At 42.5% G+C, this 18,214-nt stretch overlaps 1 protein-coding gene across 2 annotated transcripts in view; it reads left to right on the top strand.

Moving 5' to 3' along the window:
- The first annotated feature begins 450 nt into the window (after positions 1–450).
- The window catches only part of SLC38A10 (solute carrier family 38 member 10), a 72,633-nt gene continuing 54,869 nt past the window's right edge, over positions 451–18,214 (top strand). For both annotated transcript variants that reach the window (XM_083148805.1, XM_083148806.1), the window contains exons 1-6: positions 451–1,375; positions 3,665–3,782; positions 8,279–8,324; positions 9,861–9,954; positions 11,482–11,625; positions 17,665–17,789. In XM_083148805.1, the coding sequence (XP_083004931.1) occupies positions 1,286–1,375; positions 3,665–3,782; positions 8,279–8,324; positions 9,861–9,954; positions 11,482–11,625; positions 17,665–17,789 (617 nt within the window). In that variant the 5' untranslated portion in view covers positions 451–1,285. The remainder of the gene's footprint in view (positions 1,376–3,664; positions 3,783–8,278; positions 8,325–9,860; positions 9,955–11,481; positions 11,626–17,664; positions 17,790–18,214) is intronic.

The following is an 18,214-nucleotide window of genomic DNA, read 5'->3' on the forward strand; positions in this document are numbered from 1 at the left end:
TCTGAGGAGTGAGAAGAAATGTGCTGAGTCCAAACAGGCCCTTAGGCGTAGCCATTTTACATGGGTAAACCCTGTCTATTTATGTCCTGCACAATATGCATTATACAGTAACCCAAAAAGAACCAATTAATTCCTGAAAGTTCTTTTGGTTTCTAAACATCCTGTTTAAAAGTTAAAATGAAATGCCCCCAAATAAATGAATCACCCCAATGTCTAACATGCTTTCCTAATGATTGATGAAAGCAGCAAAATAATGAAAACTATACCTATCTAATTATATATATAGCGTTCTATTATGTAGAAGCTGCAAAGTTCACTTCAAACTACAGTACAACTCCGATAATAATATAAATGAGTGTGGAACAGATGCAAACAACGAACACACGATCTACATTCCCGTCCTCCCAGCCGCCAGGTGACGATCTATTGTTGCAGCCGCTCTACCTCACGGTTACTCTCTCGCTGGTCATTACCTAGTTACCGCCGTAATACGGAAGTGCAAGAAGGCCAGCTGCTCCGGTACCGCCGGGTACCGGCTCATGGTGACCTAAGGACGGGCCCAAGGACGTCCATTGGTCTCTAATAGAGCACGGTGACGCTCGTTTGCTCCCCCGAGTCCTTGTTGTGTTGTGGTCGTGCATCAATTCCCGGAGCTCTGTGGCCGCCACGTCACCCGGTGCACCAGGGACACGTCATTTGCCAGCTCCGAATGTTGTGACAGAACCGGCCGAACGTACGCAGCTTGTTTTATTGATTTTCCTGGACCATCAACTGGAGCCCCTACGGGCGGGTGACAGCAGGAATTTGCCATCTATAAGCTGCAAATAACTATTACTGCCCTTATAATTGGTGGGAGTGTGACAGCTCTTTCCTGGAACTGAGCTTGGCAACTCTCCCTATCCACTGGGACATTTCTCCCAGCATCAGGGGATTGCGCCAGTGTAACATGCGCCCTTTGGGAGCTGGTGCAGTAGACTGGGCCAGTTACCAGTGCTCCCCTTTGACTTTATATTCGGGAGACCCCAAGCCCATTACGGAGATCGCCAGTTGAAACGCCTATATTCTCTTTGGAAGCCAACACCCCTTCCTTTAATTATTCCATACGTGTATATACAAAAACATCTGTTTTATTGTTATTATTGGTGTTTGTACAAAAACATCCCTTTTTTTTTTTTTCAACAGACATCCCAAAAGTATTTTCTCCATACTTTTTTTTTTTTTTTCCATATATGTAATTTTTGGAATTGCTCAATAGAAGTAACATACAGAGCTGAGGGGAGCAAACATGGCCGCTTCCTACTGGGGACTTGTTATGAACGTTGTAAACAGCATTGTTGGCGTTAGTGTGTTAACCATGCCATTTTGTTTCAAACAGGTAATTATTCGTAGTTGATATTGTGTGATATAATTACTCCAGTAATATAATTTTTCATCATTTAGCTCAGGGATGGGGAACCTTCGGCCGGTGCTAGGGTATCTGGCGCCCCCCCTGCAAACTATAAATTTGCGCCCTCCAATACTTTACAAAGAGACAGCGCTTGCCAAAGGCGTACGCTGAATAAAAGTATGTATATACAAATAATGTGCCCAGTAGAGGCACTAGCGTATCTAGACAATTAGGTGCCCTGTACCATCAAAGGAAATGGTGTCCCTGCTCACCACACTCCATTCCCCACATGCACAACATAAAACCAGTGATAGTGCACTCCGGAAATTTACACCCTATTGCCGATTATACATGGTCACACATCGTAATGCCCACTACACATTATACCACACACCGTTATGCCTATTACATATTATGCCAGTGGTTCCCAAACTGTGCGCCTAGGCTCCCTGGGGTGCCTCGGAGCACTTGCAGGGGTGCCTTGGTTTGGTTGTCCAGAACCGATTCAAAGTAATTATGGTCAATGTAATAGGCAAAATCAGTGTTTGTGGCTTCCAGTTTTTAAATATGTGGATAAACAGAAGTGAATTCTGTCCCTCACCACATAAGTGGACCTAAGGATGACATATAAGCACAACTTATTTAATTTAATATTGTTTTCTGAAATTCTCAGCAAATTTTGCACCTAGGGGTGCCTTGACAAATATTCTGATAATCTAGCGTGCCGTGATGCAAAAAAGTTTGGGAACCACTGTATTATGCTACATGTCATACAGCCCATTACATATTATGCCACCCACCGTAATATATATATAGCTATCTTTAAAAACAATTTAATATGCTTTAATAAAACACACACACATTAAATGACGGACTTATGTGTGTATATATTGGTGTACATTTAATTTGTGTGGTTTTAGTTAAGCATATTGAATTGCTTTTAAAATGAGCAGGTGATCTATTCATTATTTTTCCCTGGTGGTCTAGGGTGAAAACTCTCAGCAGGCAGTTGTTTGAACCAACCCAGGGACGTCAGTAAAACACTTTTCTCGGGGTCGGAGGTGCTGCTGGCAGCTTTGGGGAGGGGGGGGGGGGGGGGTGGGCAGGTGTCTGCGGCGCTCCCCCAGCGGTGTCACAGATATTGATGGCAATCCCTAGGAGGACCCTCAAGGATGGGGAAGAACCAATCACACAGGCTAGAGGCAGAGGCAGCATTGTGTCTGTGCTTTGTGCTGCCCGTGCCGCTGCCTGTGTGACAGGCGCATCACAGGCAGACCCAGCCCGTCAGTAGCAGAGTGGAAGTGCAGGGAGAGCGCCTCTTCAGTATGGTGCCTCCCTGCACTGCAGGAGCTGCTGAGTGGCTAGCGCTGGGCCTGCCTTCGGCCCTCCAGCTGTTGTTGAACACTGATAAAACTGTTGCCAGGAATGCTGGGATATGTAGTCCAACAACAGCTGGATGGCCATGGATTTTATGAGTGGCCAGTGAATTTGTCAAAATAGGTGTGAAAATTGCCAAGCAAACATTTTTGTTCATCAAAATGACTTATAATGTTTACCTTATATATGATATATAAACTTTTTTTTTATTTGAATTTATATAACAAATGTGAGAAACGCTGCCATTTTTAGAGGATATTTTGAACCTCTCTCATAGGGATTTTGGCACTCGAAGGGTTAAGGCAGGGGTTCCCAATCTTTTTTGATTCACGGCACCCTAGAGAATCAGACTTTTTTTCACGGCACCCCTAGGTCAATTTTTTTTTATTTAGATTGGGTTTATATGCGATTCTTAGTGGCAGTTATGTGGTAAAGGGCAGGATTTGCTTCTGTTGGTACACATTCTATGATTGCCAGCTACCAGCACTGGTTTTGCTCATAAATAATTAACCATTAATAATTTGAGTTGGTCCTAGACCACCAAGCCGCGGCACCCCTGCATGTGTCCCGAGGCACCCCAGGGAGCCACGGCACACAGTTTGGGAACCACTGGGTTAAGGTGTATGATGATGAAAACTATGTGGAAGTGTGTTCTGTAGGTGGGGAGTGGCACTCGAGATGTCATCATCCATTGAGAATTAAGGCACTGGTCTTTTGCAGCTAGTCAGCCTATGTATGCTGTTTTCCCAAATGTTGTTATTAGTAATGAATTGACTCACTAAAATGAGAATATGGCCTAACTAAAAAGGTGCTAAATGTTTTTCTATATTGTGGCCAGAATTTTAGACTACATTTGGCCTTAGAAACTAATGTTTTTTTTTTCCCTCTCTTTTATTGTAGTGTGGCCTTGTATTAGGTACGCTGCTCCTAATGTTATGTTGCTGGATGACGCAACAGTCCTGCACATTTCTTGTAAAATCAGCTAGTGTGACCAAGCGCAGGACATATGCTGGTCTTGGTAAGAATAATTGTCTGAAAAATGGCTTCAATTAAAGTTATATTGGTACTTGTTTCCTAGCACGGCCACAATCGCGGGCATCGGGTGTCATTTTTAGTGGTCTACGACGCGATGCCCCCGATTTTCCCATTGAAAAAAGTCAATATTGCGTCGGTCGCGTCGTATGCGGCTAAAAAAGGCTTAAATGGTCCAGACGCGATGCCCCCGATTTCCCCATAGGGAACAATGTTAAATGCCTCAATTTACTCGCGATGCCCCCGATTTCCCATAGGAATCAATGTTAAATGGCTCAATTGACCCAAATCATCATAGGGAACAATGGTAAATGGGCCAGAAAACCCAAAAAACACCCCTGAACAGTGAAATGTCCCCCCAAAAGTAGTTGACGCCACCCCACGATCAACGCGAACCCGAAGCGTGGCGAGCGCAGCGGTACGCGTTCTCCGACCCCCACTATCCACGTCGGCGTGGAGTTGAGAATAGAATAGTGTGGCGAGCGCAGCGAGCCACCGAGCCCGAAGCGTGGCGAGCGGACGCGGATACCTTCACAGGTAAACGCGTCCTTTCGCGCGCTTCACAGGTATCCGCGTCCCCTCGCGGGGCACGCTGCGCTCGCCACGCTTCGGGCTCGCTGCGCTCGCCACACTATTCTATTCTCAACTCCACGCCGACGTGGATAGTGGGGGTATGAAAAGGTCGGAGGACGCGTACCGCCGCCCCTCGCGGGCTCCCTGCGCTCGCCACGCTTCGGGTTCGCGTTGATCGTGGGGTGGCGTAAACTACTTTTGGGGGGACATTTCACTGTTTAGCTGTGTTTTTTTGGGGTTTCTGGCCCATTTTACCAGTGTTCCCTATGATGATTTGGGTCAATTGAGCCATTTAACATTGATTCCTATGGGAAATCGGGGGCATCGCGGGTAAATTGATGCATTTAACATTGTTCCCTATGGGGAAATCGCGGGCATCGCGTCGGTACGATGCCCCCGATTTTTACTCACGATGCCCACGATCATGATCCTTGTGGCCGTGCTAGGAAACAAGTACCGTTATATTTCATGTAGAAAAAACAACAGTATGATACTGAGCGCTGATTGCAAATTATCCCACACTGCAGCTTTCTCCCAAAAAGGGGGATTACCAAAACCTTTGTAATGAATCAAGAAAAAAATGGAGTAGTGCTGTGTTTGATATTACTGTTATTTATTAAAACCTTTTATTTCCATAAAATTAATAATGTGGCCACCGATTATGACAAACAAACATATAATAAAAGAGAGATTCTCCCAGCTTAATTGTTTCTCTCCGAATACTTTTTGTTAGTAGTTGTTAGGTGCATGCATTTCTAAGTTAGGGGGTTATTCTAGTTCACTCTTTCTGACCAATTCCTTCTTAGATGGACAAAACCATGTGCACTGCAGGTGGGGCAGATGTTACTTGTGCAGAGAGAATTAGATTAGGGTGGGGTTTTACTTCAAAGTGAGATCTATATTGCAGTGTAAAAATAAAGCAGCCAGTATTTACCCTGCACAGAAACAAAATAACTCGCCCAACTCTAATTATCTCTGCACATTTTAAATCTGCCCCCCCCCCCCTGCAGTGCACATGGTTTTGTCCATCTAAGAAGGATTTTGTCAGAAAGAGTGAACTAGAATAGGGCCCTTAGTCCTTTGTTAAACCGGTTTTTAGTATGAATTAATGCAACACAGTCCCCACATTATGTGCACATTTTATGTGGTTAATAATTAGGCGTATTCCTGGAAACAACAAAAGGGGTCCAGCCTGCAGCTCTCAACGATCCACTCCGACCTCTGGCAAAATTTCCGAATGGGTCTTAGCCGAGTTGTTTACCGTTGGCTCTATTAGACTTGCGGCTTGCTCTCCCCGATACCTCAACGTGTTTCTCCGTCTGGTCACACTATCAGCGGCTTCCTCAGAAGCACCAGGCAGAGAAACGCGTTGAGGTATATCCTCTGTGGAAGTATTCCCACACTAACCTTGAGCAGTGGTAAAATCTGTCCTTTCCAGTTTTGTTACTCTTCTCAGTTGGGGACTTACTATTATAAAGTTGGCCATACACTTATGTGATTTTGGCTGATTTCACCAGATTCTGTCGGATCAGCCCAAGAATTCGTCCAAATCACATGTGTTTGACATTGTGTATTATGCGTGGCCCTGTGTGCATCAGATCCAGAGAACCTCCTGCACATAAGATAAATCGAATTGCAGCCCACATTGCGGCTGCATAGATTTCCCTTGAACTCCACCGGCACCTCCTCAGGAGTCCTTCAGTTCTATTTTTACATGCAAAAATGGCACATAAGTGCCAAATTGGATGGAAGGATTCCCAGTGAGCTGCCTTTCAGACAAGTCAAACTGATGTTAGGTCATCACCGATTTAGGCACTTCACCAAAGTGAATGTTTGAATTTCTCAGGGGCAAATATTGATCTGGTTGATTTTAAATATGTAAAGTCTATTGGGGCATAGACCAACAATTTCAGCTTTCTTTTTATCAGGGTATTCAGTTATTGCCGGATATTTCGCTAGGCAAAAAATTTGCACTTTTTAGGGTGAATTGGTTTTACTCTATTCAATGCCCATGCTGATCCATGTTTTGGTCGAATTCGGGGGCATTTTCAACCGGGTTTGGGTCCATTTTCTCCCATACCAATTCACCCTGAAAAGAAAAATTGCTAAGCAGAATCATCCCTTTGTACACCCCTTTACAGTTCTTGGGTGTTTGTCTAAATGTTCATTGTTCGATATTAAAAGTAGAATAGTGTTTTGCATTTTCTTTCTTCAGTCTGAGTAGGCAAAGAGAGGAATTTGACAAGCCTCTCTAGGCTGCATTTATCATGCCATTTGCCCTACTTCAGGGAAGGCCTACTGGGAAGTGACATTACTTACAGTATTTGGTCCATGGTTCCCTTCTGTACAAGTAGGGAACAGATACACTTCCTGTTCAGCAGGATGTCTTAAGGGTTATTTTTTATTTTTTTTTTAATCTTTTAATGTGGTAGCATACAGTAGTTTGGCATATTAAACACTGTTTAGTTTCTGCTGACTGAAAACTGTCATACTCCTTTTTATTAATTTGTAATATTTTTGCACAGTGTCTAGTTATTTTGGGCCATGAACCCTTACAAGGCTTTTACTGTATTACCCAGCCATTGCGGTGCAGTCATATTGAGACTAGCTGGCTTTAGAAAAGAATATCTTTTTTTTTTTTTCTATCAGTTAGTACACCACTATATAGTAAAAATTAGGATGTAATTGGAATGGTTAATAGCACCAAGCACCTATTGTCCTGCCTACTTTCTACTGTTGTAACCCTGCATCGCATGGTTACTGCCATATGGTGCTTTGTATTTATATACAGACCTAGTATTTATATACAGACTGTATGAAATACAATAAATCGATTTTATGTAAACATACATTTTGCTTCATTATTACAGTCAAAATATTGTGACAGTGATACATACTAGGTTATTAGATATTCATGAAGATTGATTCAGTATTAAACATTATTACTTATTAATATATTTGAAATGGTGGACCCGAATAGACTCGCAACTTCCAGAACACTATTGCCATTTGTCCGTTCCTGTGCACCCAGTGCTGCCACACTTGCCCTTAACTTGAACTTCCGAATATTGTAAATGCTTCAGTCTGTTTTAAAATTTGTTGTCAGATAAAAGTGAAGGATTTAAAAAATAATAAGACTGTAGACAGATTTAAAAAAAAAAAGATGAATGTGGTAATTAGGGGTGCTGTCCCAATAGTTCTGATTCCCCCCCCCCCCAAGAACTTTTTTATAAGTAAAAATATATTTCAGAGTAGGTGAATTGAGATCTCCGATTACAGCAGTGAAAACCCCGCTATTTATCAAAGTTCAGCAGATAGGAAAGCGGTTTCCCGATAACCAGCTTTTTCTCTATGGAGAAAAGCTGTAATCCCGCTAAACAAAACCACAGAGAAAATGTCAGGGTTTTATTTTTTTCGCATCCGATTCTTGCATGTAAAAAAACTCCCAGAGAGCTTGCAGCGGGGTCCGGCATCGGTGGGGTTCGGTCTGGGGGTCGGAGCAGCGGCTGAGAGCTAGTAGTAGCGGCATTTGCTGGAGGGCAGGGCGGGAAGTGGCTGGTGAATTTGAAAATATATTTTGAACTGACTAGCAGGCCAGTTATTGGCTGAGTGAATTCTCTCAGCCAATCCGCAGCCTCCCATCTGATTGTCTGAGATTCTCTCAGCCAATCGGTGTCCAGACAGTTTTCTCTAAATATTTTTTCATATTCACTAGCCGCTTCCTGCCCTGCCTCACGGCAAATGCCGCTACTAGCTCCCAGCCGCTGCCTGGACCCCGCTGCCTGCCCCCTTGTTTTCTTTATTGTTTATCTTATGTAGTGACTATCGGTTTCTTCCCATATGTTTTCTTACTTTACCATACAATAACATTACACTGTGCTAAATCTCATTTTCTTACTACCTTTTTAGCTTTCCACGCCTATGGAAAAGCTGGAAAAATGCTAGTGGAGACAAGGTATGTTCAGAGTCTTGTGTTCAAAGGTGGCATGGTCCTTTTTGGTTGATTGCATCAGTCTTTTTAGGGTATTTAATATCTGAACAGTTTTTGTTTTTTTGTTAATCATCCTTAAGCGATCATAGCTTACATAAATAATTCTATTATCAAGCTAAATGGTGACTCTGGAATGGTTTAGCAGGCACACTAATGTATATTTCCTCATTTCCTCTTGCTCCCCCACAGAAATGCAAGGAAAAATTATTGGTGACCTCTTATTATAATAATTTGTTCAACAGGACAGTGTGGAGATGTCAGCAATGAATCACAGAGAATTCCATACTCCCAGAATCCATGATATCTCAACATACGAAATACAACCTCCAAACACATTAAAGGGCTTACCAAATAAATGGTGCTCACATTGGAGGAAATAAAAGTTTATATATGGCCAAGTTCTCTATAGCAGATGTTCCAAACGTTTTGGATCACAGCACCCTAGAGCAGGCATTCCCAACCACGGTCCTCAAGGCACACCAACAGTGCAGGTTTTAATGATATCCAGTCTTGAGCACAGGTGACTTAATTAGTACCTGAGTGATTCTGATGAAACCATCTGTGCTGAATGCTGGATATCACAAAAAACTGCTCTGTTGGTGTGCCATGAGGACCATGGTTGGGAAAGCCAGGCCTAGAGTATCAGGATTATTTTGACAGCACCCTTAAGCCTAAAGTTTTTTTGTTTTTTTTATTGAGAAATTTAGAAACAAAATATGAAATTAAGTACATATGTCATACTTTGGTTCAGTTAGATTTTTTTTGTTGTTGGACTATATATTCTATGATTGGAAGCTGCAAGCACTCTTTTTGTTTATGTTGACAAAACATAATTTGAATTGGTCTTGGACCACTAACCCAGGTCACCCCTGCAAGTGTCTTGAGGCACACAGGGTGCCATGGCACACAGTTTTGGGAACCACTGCTCTATAGGGAAAATAAATTGGAAATACTTAGAAATATTGTATTGGCCAGTAATTGAATTTCAAAATAATTTGTGATTAAATAAACCTGCCATCATGTCACAACCAATTGGAATGTGTTTATCACATAAGTTCTCCTCCTGCTTCTTCGTCTCACCATCATGCTATATTCTGGTGGTGATTTCATTTGTCTTTTTTTAATATTTTTATTTTAATTGCTCTAATTTTAATATTCCAGTGTGTGTTCTTGAATATTTTTTATGTGTTTAATGCCAATAACATAACACTTTAAGAAAATTGACCTATTCTCATACACTTTCTTATAAACCTAATTTTTTTCCCTGCTTGAGTTTCATTGCAGTGTTCAGAGACCATAATGTTAGTGACTGTTCATTAAATGCATAATGCACTATGCTCCAGAGTGGCTCTGAGAATACTATTTATATGCTCTCTGTAAGCTTTTGACAAATGTTTGTGTTTTGAAAGTTTAATTTGTAAATTTTTTTTTTTTTTTGCTCTATTTAAATGGCCTGGGCACGGCTTGTTGTCTAACCTTGGCTCTCGTTGTCTTTCACAGTATGATTGGGCTAATGTTGGGAACCTGCATTGCATTCTATGTTGTAATTGGAGACTTGGGGTCCTCTTTCTTTGCCCGTTTGTTGGGGCTTCAGGTAACTTGAGCATATTTATCATATAACAAATAAAAGTACTTCATTTTTTCCCCTTTCTTTTTATGGTACTTGTTTCCTAGCACGGCGCCTGCGATTTTAATTGTATCCATCGGGTCCTAAAATCGGGTCCATTGCATGCAACCAAATCGCATGCAATGCGATTTTTACATTGGAACCAATGTAAAATGGTCCCTGAGACCCGATTTTACATTGGGCCCAATGTTAAATGCCCCCCAGACCCCAATTTTCATTGTATACCCACCCTGATGGGTCAAATGCCCCCCCCCCCATTGTTAACGCCACCCCGCGATGAACGCCAACCCGAAGCGTGGCGAGCGGCGGCGGTACGCGTCCTCCGACCTTTTCATACCCCCACTATCCAAGTCGGCGTGGACTTGATTTTATATAGTGTGGGAGCCACCGAGCCTGAAGCGTGGCGAGCGGACGCGCATTACTTCACAGGTATTAAGCGTCCCCTCTCGGGGCTCGCTGGCTCGCTGCGCTCGCCACACTGTATAAAATCAACTCCATGCCGACGTGGATAGTGGGGGTATGAAAAGGTCGGAGGACGCGTACCGCCGCCGCTCGCCACTCTTTGGGTTGGCGTTCATCGTGGTGTGGAGTATGGGGGGGCATTTCACATACAAATTACCCATCAGGGTGGGTATACAATAAAAAATCGGGTACATTGGTCCATTTAACATTGTTCCCTATGTAAAATCGGGTCCATCACATTGGTCGCATAATGGCATACAATGGACCCAATTTTACATAGGAAATTAACATTGAGTACAATGCATTCAATGTTAAATCGCGTCGGTCGCATTGCATGCCATTATAATGGCATGCAATGGACCCGATTTTTTTTTAATTGTCGGGAAAAGGCTAAAAATAGCCCAAAATCGCGGTGGTCGGGTCCATCGCATACCTTAACTTAAGGTATGCGATGACCCACGACGGGCACCGTGCTAGGAAACCAGTACCCTTTTTATAAGCTGATTCCTCTTGACTCCTAGAAATGATTGAATCAACATTTTTTGTAATATTTTCAGGTGTTTGGGTGCAGAACCATGGGGGTTAGAAATGTATACCTGTCCTCTTATGTTATAGTTCTGTGGCTACAGATTTACATCTGTCTTTATCTAATAATTAGGCATCTCTGTAGGAGATGGCTCCTAATCAGTCAGGTAATTTTAACATTATGAGAGGCAGTTGTACTTAACCAATACTGGCACGTGTGACGCTTGTGATACATGCCTGGTTATATTGCTACTCTCTACAAAGTGCTGATCATACTATTGCATGCTGCATTCCTTACTAATAAACGCAATATGTAGTGGATAATGCAATCCTCTTAAACCTCCTGAAGTCCTTCAATGTGTTTGACATTAGACGTCTTCTAGTAGTAAAAATATATTTATTTATATTATACTGTAAAATGTCTGTATGCCTTTTTAGGCTGGTTAAAATGATTTTTTTTTCTGTCGGCATACAACATCCATGCTTTCTTCCATTACTTGCCTCTAGGTGACAGAAGGTTTTCGCATTTTCCTCCTCTTTGCGGTTTCGCTGTGCATTGTTCTTCCACTCAGTCTGCAGCGCAATATGATGGCCTCTATTCAGTCCTTCAGTGCGATGGCGCTCCTATTCTACACAGTCTTCATGTTTGTGGTGAGTATTTACTAGACATTGGAGTCCCCATAGTAAACGTCCCATTATGTGGCTTGTAAGATTTCCACTCCAATAACTCACAAGAAACTGAGGCATGTGGCACTAACTGTGTCATCATTGGAACCCTTTAAGGTATAACACAATCTGTGTATTGCTATTTATATCAATTTACTGTTCAGCAGTCATTTTATTATAATTGTCCAACATGCTTGTTGAATGCAGATGTTTTAATACCATACTACTCATTTAGCTCTTGGAAGTTCTCAGTGCTGTTTAATGCACCCCTAATTTTAACAATGCATATGTCTTGATTTGCCTAATTCTGCTACCTGCTCATCTCTGGCCACCTTGTGCTTCTATTTAAATGGGCAGTATTCAATGGCGATTTTCGGCATGTGCAGTGAATCCTGTTTAGGATTCGCTGCACATTCGCCGTGTTCCTGAGGGCTGGAGCATTGGCTGCCAGCCCTCCCTGTCGCCCTAAACAATGTCGCAGGGGCTCGCTGCCCCTGACGGTGAATTTTAACCCCGCAGGGAGCCGGGGGACGGCGGCAGACAGGGAGATGGAAGTCTCCCTGCCTGCGCCGGAATGTATGGGGGGAAGGAGGGCTCCCGGGGACACAGGCAGCAGCTGCCCCCCCCCCGGAGAGCTGGCAGGGGATGCAGGTAGGGATCCACTGCACTGCTTCTTCTCGTGCATATGTAATGAGCGGGAGCAGTGTGAAGTGAATATATGAATATGTAATGAGCGGCTCCCGGCCCCTGCTGGCTTATGTGTGTAAAAAAATAAATTAAATTAAATATATAATCATGTGCAGCATTCAGGCAAATGATACGCCGTGGTGCATGAAAATAACACACATTTGCCGTAAAAAGCGGCAAATCAGCGGCATTGAATACTGCCCAATGAGTCTCTGATTTGAGTTGATGTGCAGAAAAAGAGGGTTGGTATGGTAAAGCCATGGAATAGATAGCAAACAGGTCTTCACACAATTGTTTAAAATAGTGAAAAGGTAAATGAAAATGTTTTCAATTGTGAATCAAAAAAATCTATTTGTGCTCAAAGGCTTGTTTAGCAGCTTGTAATGCCAACATAAATACATTCATGGTTAAATATAGACTTTCAGTTTTAGTATAACAGATGTTGCAGTTCACCAGAGCATAGCATCCCTTAGAACTAGTGGGCAATAATAAGATAATCTATGAACCGAGTTTGCAGTTGTTGAATGTCACTACTAAAAATACACTTTTTTAAAGTTTTTTTTTTTTCTTTTCTTTTGTCGATGTGGCACCTATATTAAAATTTGCTTGCATTGTCTGCCTGTATTCTACTGAGTTCAATATAAAACACTTCTGCTTACATATAAGGCTATCAACAAGACTGCACTTACATACCTGTCATTGGGTATCTTAAATATCTTTATAATGGACCCCTGCACTGCATCTATCATCCACATTCTTTACTTGCTCCCACTCACAGTTGCAGGGCTTTTTATGTGTTGCACCCACTCTGTGGAATGCCCTCCTACACACAACAAACCCACATCTCCAGGGAAGCTTAGAAAATTTCTTGAGCACCCAGTAAGGGGTATGCAATCTGGGATCACGGCTGTCGATCCCTGCCGACAGCCGTTATCCGGGCCCGTTTGCGTTCAGATCGACCGAAAAATGACAGACGGGATTCAATGTCCGTGGATTGTCAATCTGCAGCCCAGATACCGGCAAAACGGGCCTGACAGCGTCTGAAGTCCGGCCCGTTCTGCTGTGAACCCGCATCAATTCTGTCGTTGACAGCATTGAACAGGGAGCCGCCGCTATTTCCCACGTCGGAAATAGCAGCGGTACATTGCATACCCTTTTTAAGCTCTTTTCTACCCTTTTACCTCTCCTCTACAAAGTCCACATATATTAATACATATTTACTTTCCTAACAAGGTGATTCTCGATTTAACAGCTATAATTTATGGGTCGCTATCCAGGAGCACCACTCCTATAGATACAAACAGGAAAAAACAATATAGGGTAGCTTCCCAGTGCTGATCTATTCCTCTAGATCATGGGTGTCAAACACAAGGCCCGCGGGCCAAATCCGGCGTGCCAGACCTCGTCATGTGGCCCGCGCGAGGAGATAGCACGCAGGGGCAGTGTGTCCCAGCTCCTGCCTAGGCCACCTCCTCTCACCCACCCCCCACCCCGCGCGCACTCGCTCGCTCGCCGGAGCTGCAGGGTTGGTTGCTGGGACTGGGACGTCACGCAGCTGGCGATCCGTGCTGGACTGCTGGTAGTAGCGGTAACCGTGTGTGCGAGGCGGCTGACTGAAATAGGTTAGTAGTGTATAGCTCGGGCTGGTCACTGTACGTGGGGATCTCTGTCACTGAGGGTGACATTTACACACCAGGCCATGCTCTCCTCTAGTCACTGCTTGTGTATCTTGCTAGCCCACATTAAAAGGTCTTTCCCAAAATGGTGTCACCTCCTCTAGCATCCTTAAGGCAGCTCTGTACCTTCTGTCCCTGTCTACCACTGAACCCTGCACCTCAATATAATTAGTACTGGATGTGGAATTAAATTTCTGCAGCATAGCTCTGTGTTTGATGGCCCACCATTTTTGTTATCGCATTATTGTTATATGCATGTCCTGTTTCATACTGCTTTAAAGTACACCTTGTACAAGTTTTCTGTAATTTGTACTTTTTGGGGGACCGGCCCTTTGAGGTTGACCAAACTGCTGATGCGGCCCCCGATGAATTTAAGTTTGACACCCCTGATCTAGAGGAATTGATCAGCGCTGGGAAGCTACCCTATATGGTTTTTTCATATTTTCTTTCCTGTAAGACCCTTTGCAGTTGGTTGGACCAATTTGCAACAATGTTATTTAATTAATGTTTTGTGATAATAAAATCCTGAAGTCACTTTTCAAGCTTAGTCTACTGTGACTAAGGGGTCTATGTACTAAGCTTCAAGGTGCGTAAACCTTAGATGACACTGCAAACGTTGCAATGTTGTGAACAATTTAAATTATTGTATAATGCAGTGGTTCTTCAACTTGATCCTCAGGACCCTATACAGTTCATGTTTTCCAGGTCACCCAAAAGGTGACTGACATATTTTAAAAGATCCACAGGTTGAGCTAATTTCATTTGTTTCTGTGAGGAGACCTGCAAAATATACACTGTGTGGGGTCCTGAGGACCGACTTTGAGAACCTGTGGTCTAATATGTACGCACCCTTAGAGAGACAAAGTGGATTGAGATGAAGTACCAGCCAACTAGCTTCTTACTGTACTTTTTCAACGAGAGCCTGTAACATGGCATTTAGAAGTTGATTGGCTGATACTTTATCTCCACTCTATCTCTATCCAAGGCTTCGTACACAGACCCCTTAAAACTTCTGTGAAAGTGACGGCTCTAAGCCACCACGGATAAATGTATAAGAAGGATAGGAATTAACATTGCTTAGTCTAATTTGCATTACATTTACCAATTGTGTAATACAAAGATACAGTAGTAATTGCAAATAGTTATCTCCTTCTGCCTCTTGAGACTGAACTCATTACATGATGCCCATGATTGCCCATTTGTGTGAACAGAGGTTGGATACCAAGTCTTCCATAATAGTTAAGCCAGACGTTTCTTAATAGTGTGTCTAGGTCACTTGTACAATGAAGACTAACCCTTCAAGTAACTGTCATGTGGGGATTAGTACGTTCTATGGTACATGTTGAGAAATAGTTTGGTTCTGTAATTAGGGGACTGGATTCTCACAGAGCCTTGAGAAGTGTTTACAAACTCAAGGAATTTTTAGATGATCTCTTAAGAACTGATAGCAAATAATGATGGGTTTTATGCTGCGGTGATGTACATAAAGAATGTAACTAGAATTGTGCCAGCTGTGGTCAGGGTAGTCTCTCACAACCAAGCTTATGTAGTGTTGCAACTAAAGTAGATGAAAGGGGGGAAAAAGAGAAAATGATACTTCCCTGCTGCTTGCTCAAATGTTAGATGCCGTCTGCCCTGTTTATCTAGCAGGCAGCTGATCAAGTTATTACACAAACTCCTTCATGCTGCAAATATGACATGCTTCTCCTAAAGTCTGGGCTTTGCTTAAAAAAATTGAGCATTTAAGTAAGATTTATGCCTCAGGATGTACCACACTGTATGACCAGAGAAGTGGATTTTCGCTAACATGTTATTCCCTGATCGGGTATTTCCTTTGGTAAATTGTCGAGAGAGAGAGATTTGTAGTCCCGGCACTCGCATAAGGAGTAATTACGATTTCCCCAAAGGGAGAAGTATATACAAAAATGGATGACGGCACTCCGAAGATTTAAGAGTATATGATAGCAATAATAAAAGCCAAAACACAAGACTTGTGCCAACGTTTCGGGCGCAATGCCCTTTATCAAGACATGTCTTGATAAAGGGCATTGTGCCTGAAACGTTGGCACAAGTCTTGTGTTTTGCCATTTATTATTGCTATCATCTACTCTTTGCTTAAATCTTCGGAGTGCCGTCATCTATTCTTGTGTGTGTGTGTGTGTGCGCGCGCGCAGCACTCCAAATGCGGTAGTCTGTTGCATAAACTTTAACATATATACAAACTTATGTTGTGATGGTGATGTCACTAATGTTGGCCAGATGTGTGGGAGATGTGTTGCCGGCGTTTAATGCAGATGGCTATGCGCCATCTGTGTTGCCGCAGTGTGCACGCCCCCCCCCCCCCCCCCCCCACCTGCATACTTTTTGGGTATTTAAGGTGAGCTGTTTATACCTGGGATATTGAAACGTTGTCCAATAAAAAGTTTATGCAACAGACTACCGCGTTTGGAGTGCTGCATGTTCCTGTTGATTTAGAAGCCTCTTTTAGTGCAGGCACCCACACAGGTCCAATATGGAGGTTGTGCCTGGTGTTTTGGGTGCTAGAATTAGTGAAATCGAACTGTTCCCATCGTACAGTGGCAGTCATAATAACTTTCATCCCAGCTGTGAGTTTTTTTTTTTTCTTGTTCCTCGACTTCCTGTAAGTGTAAATGACCAGAAGCAACGCATCACAGCAGTTTTTGTGAGTGTTGACAAGGACGTGCTCTGGTGTGTTTGGACAGACACAGGTTATTGTATTGACATCTGCTGTGTGACAAAAAGCTCACCCAGAACATTTGTACCTTAGGGCCTAATTCAGACCTTATCGCAGGACACCTTTATTTGTTTTTGCGATCAGGTCTGAATTAGGCCATTAGTCATAGAAACTTACATGAAGTATATTTGTAAGTAGTTTGACTACAGATGGTAATAATTACATCCGGAATATTTATAGTAAACCAACATCTGTACTACCTTTCCTGTAATAGGTGTAGTATATGGTTGGTGGTGCTCCCAAAATTCAGTATCAATAACTGTGAAAGTGAATCTGCATAAAGGCAAAAGTAGACCCAACAACAGAACAGTTGGTTGATCCCCAAGAACTTAAGGGCCCCATACATCAGCAATTAATTGTGACAATTTTCAGATATGGAGATGATTGCCACAATTAATTTTAGATGTGTGGGCTCCCCCTTTTGGCAATCCCAATCAAAATCGCCAATCGTTTGCTTAATCAGGTTTTTAAGCATGCTTAATAATCTGGTATTATCTGCAGATCTTTTTTAGATGTGTGGGAATTCCCAATTCGTCTTCTTCATCTATTTACATTATGAACAGCTGAAATGACAATCGATTGGGGCAATTTCCAGATATGAAGATGCAATCTTTAGATGGAAAAATCTACCGATCACTGAAATAAATCTGTAATGTGTGGGCAAAGTCAGATCGATTGTAAAATCCATTTATCTGGCCAAAATATCCCTATATCTGAAAATCCATAAATTGTGATTGCTGATGTATGGGGCCCATTAGTTTTGACAATTGTTGTTAATTCCTAAATCACTTTTATATTTTTCGCTCTGTTTTCTTGCTAAAGTCTTGATGTATTTTTCTTTGTAGTGTCTCCAATTATACCAGAAGGTGCTTTCATTTTTAAAGAATAGTTCTCTTTTGCATTCAGATCGTGCTGTCCTCTTTTAAGCATGGCCTATTCAGTGGTCAGTGGATGAAGCAAGTTGGTTATGTGCGTTTTGAGGGCCTCTTCCGATGCATACCAATCTTTGGTATGTCCTTTGCCTGCCAGTCGTAAGTATCTTCATTTTGCTTAATTGTGTGTTCACTTTGTCTTTTTAATAATAAAATATGGCTAACCTCCCTCCCTCTCTGTATGCTATTCTCGCACTTGTTCATTACATTTGCAAGCCATCATTTATCTATTCCTAGTAGTGTTTCCTCCGGTGCTCTTTTTGTTTATAGTTTTATGTATGAACACCCCCCACCCAACATCTGCAAGCCCACATCTCAAATTATATGTTACTGTATGTCTTCCACTGATACCACATGTAATATTGATTGGTTTACTAAATAAACTATAGGTGAATGTGTTTGGATGGCTAAATCTAGATCTAGAGCAAGCTTTTAGAGGATGGCTATATGTATATGTACAGTTGTACCTTATATTACTTCTTATTTATACCTCTTTTACACCAAAATCCCTGGTCAGACCCTGG

This window comes from Crinia signifera, chromosome 6, assembly GCF_055691185.1.
Source record: "Crinia signifera chromosome 6, ASM5569118v1, whole genome shotgun sequence".
Taxonomy (NCBI): Eukaryota; Metazoa; Chordata; class Amphibia; order Anura; family Myobatrachidae; genus Crinia; species Crinia signifera.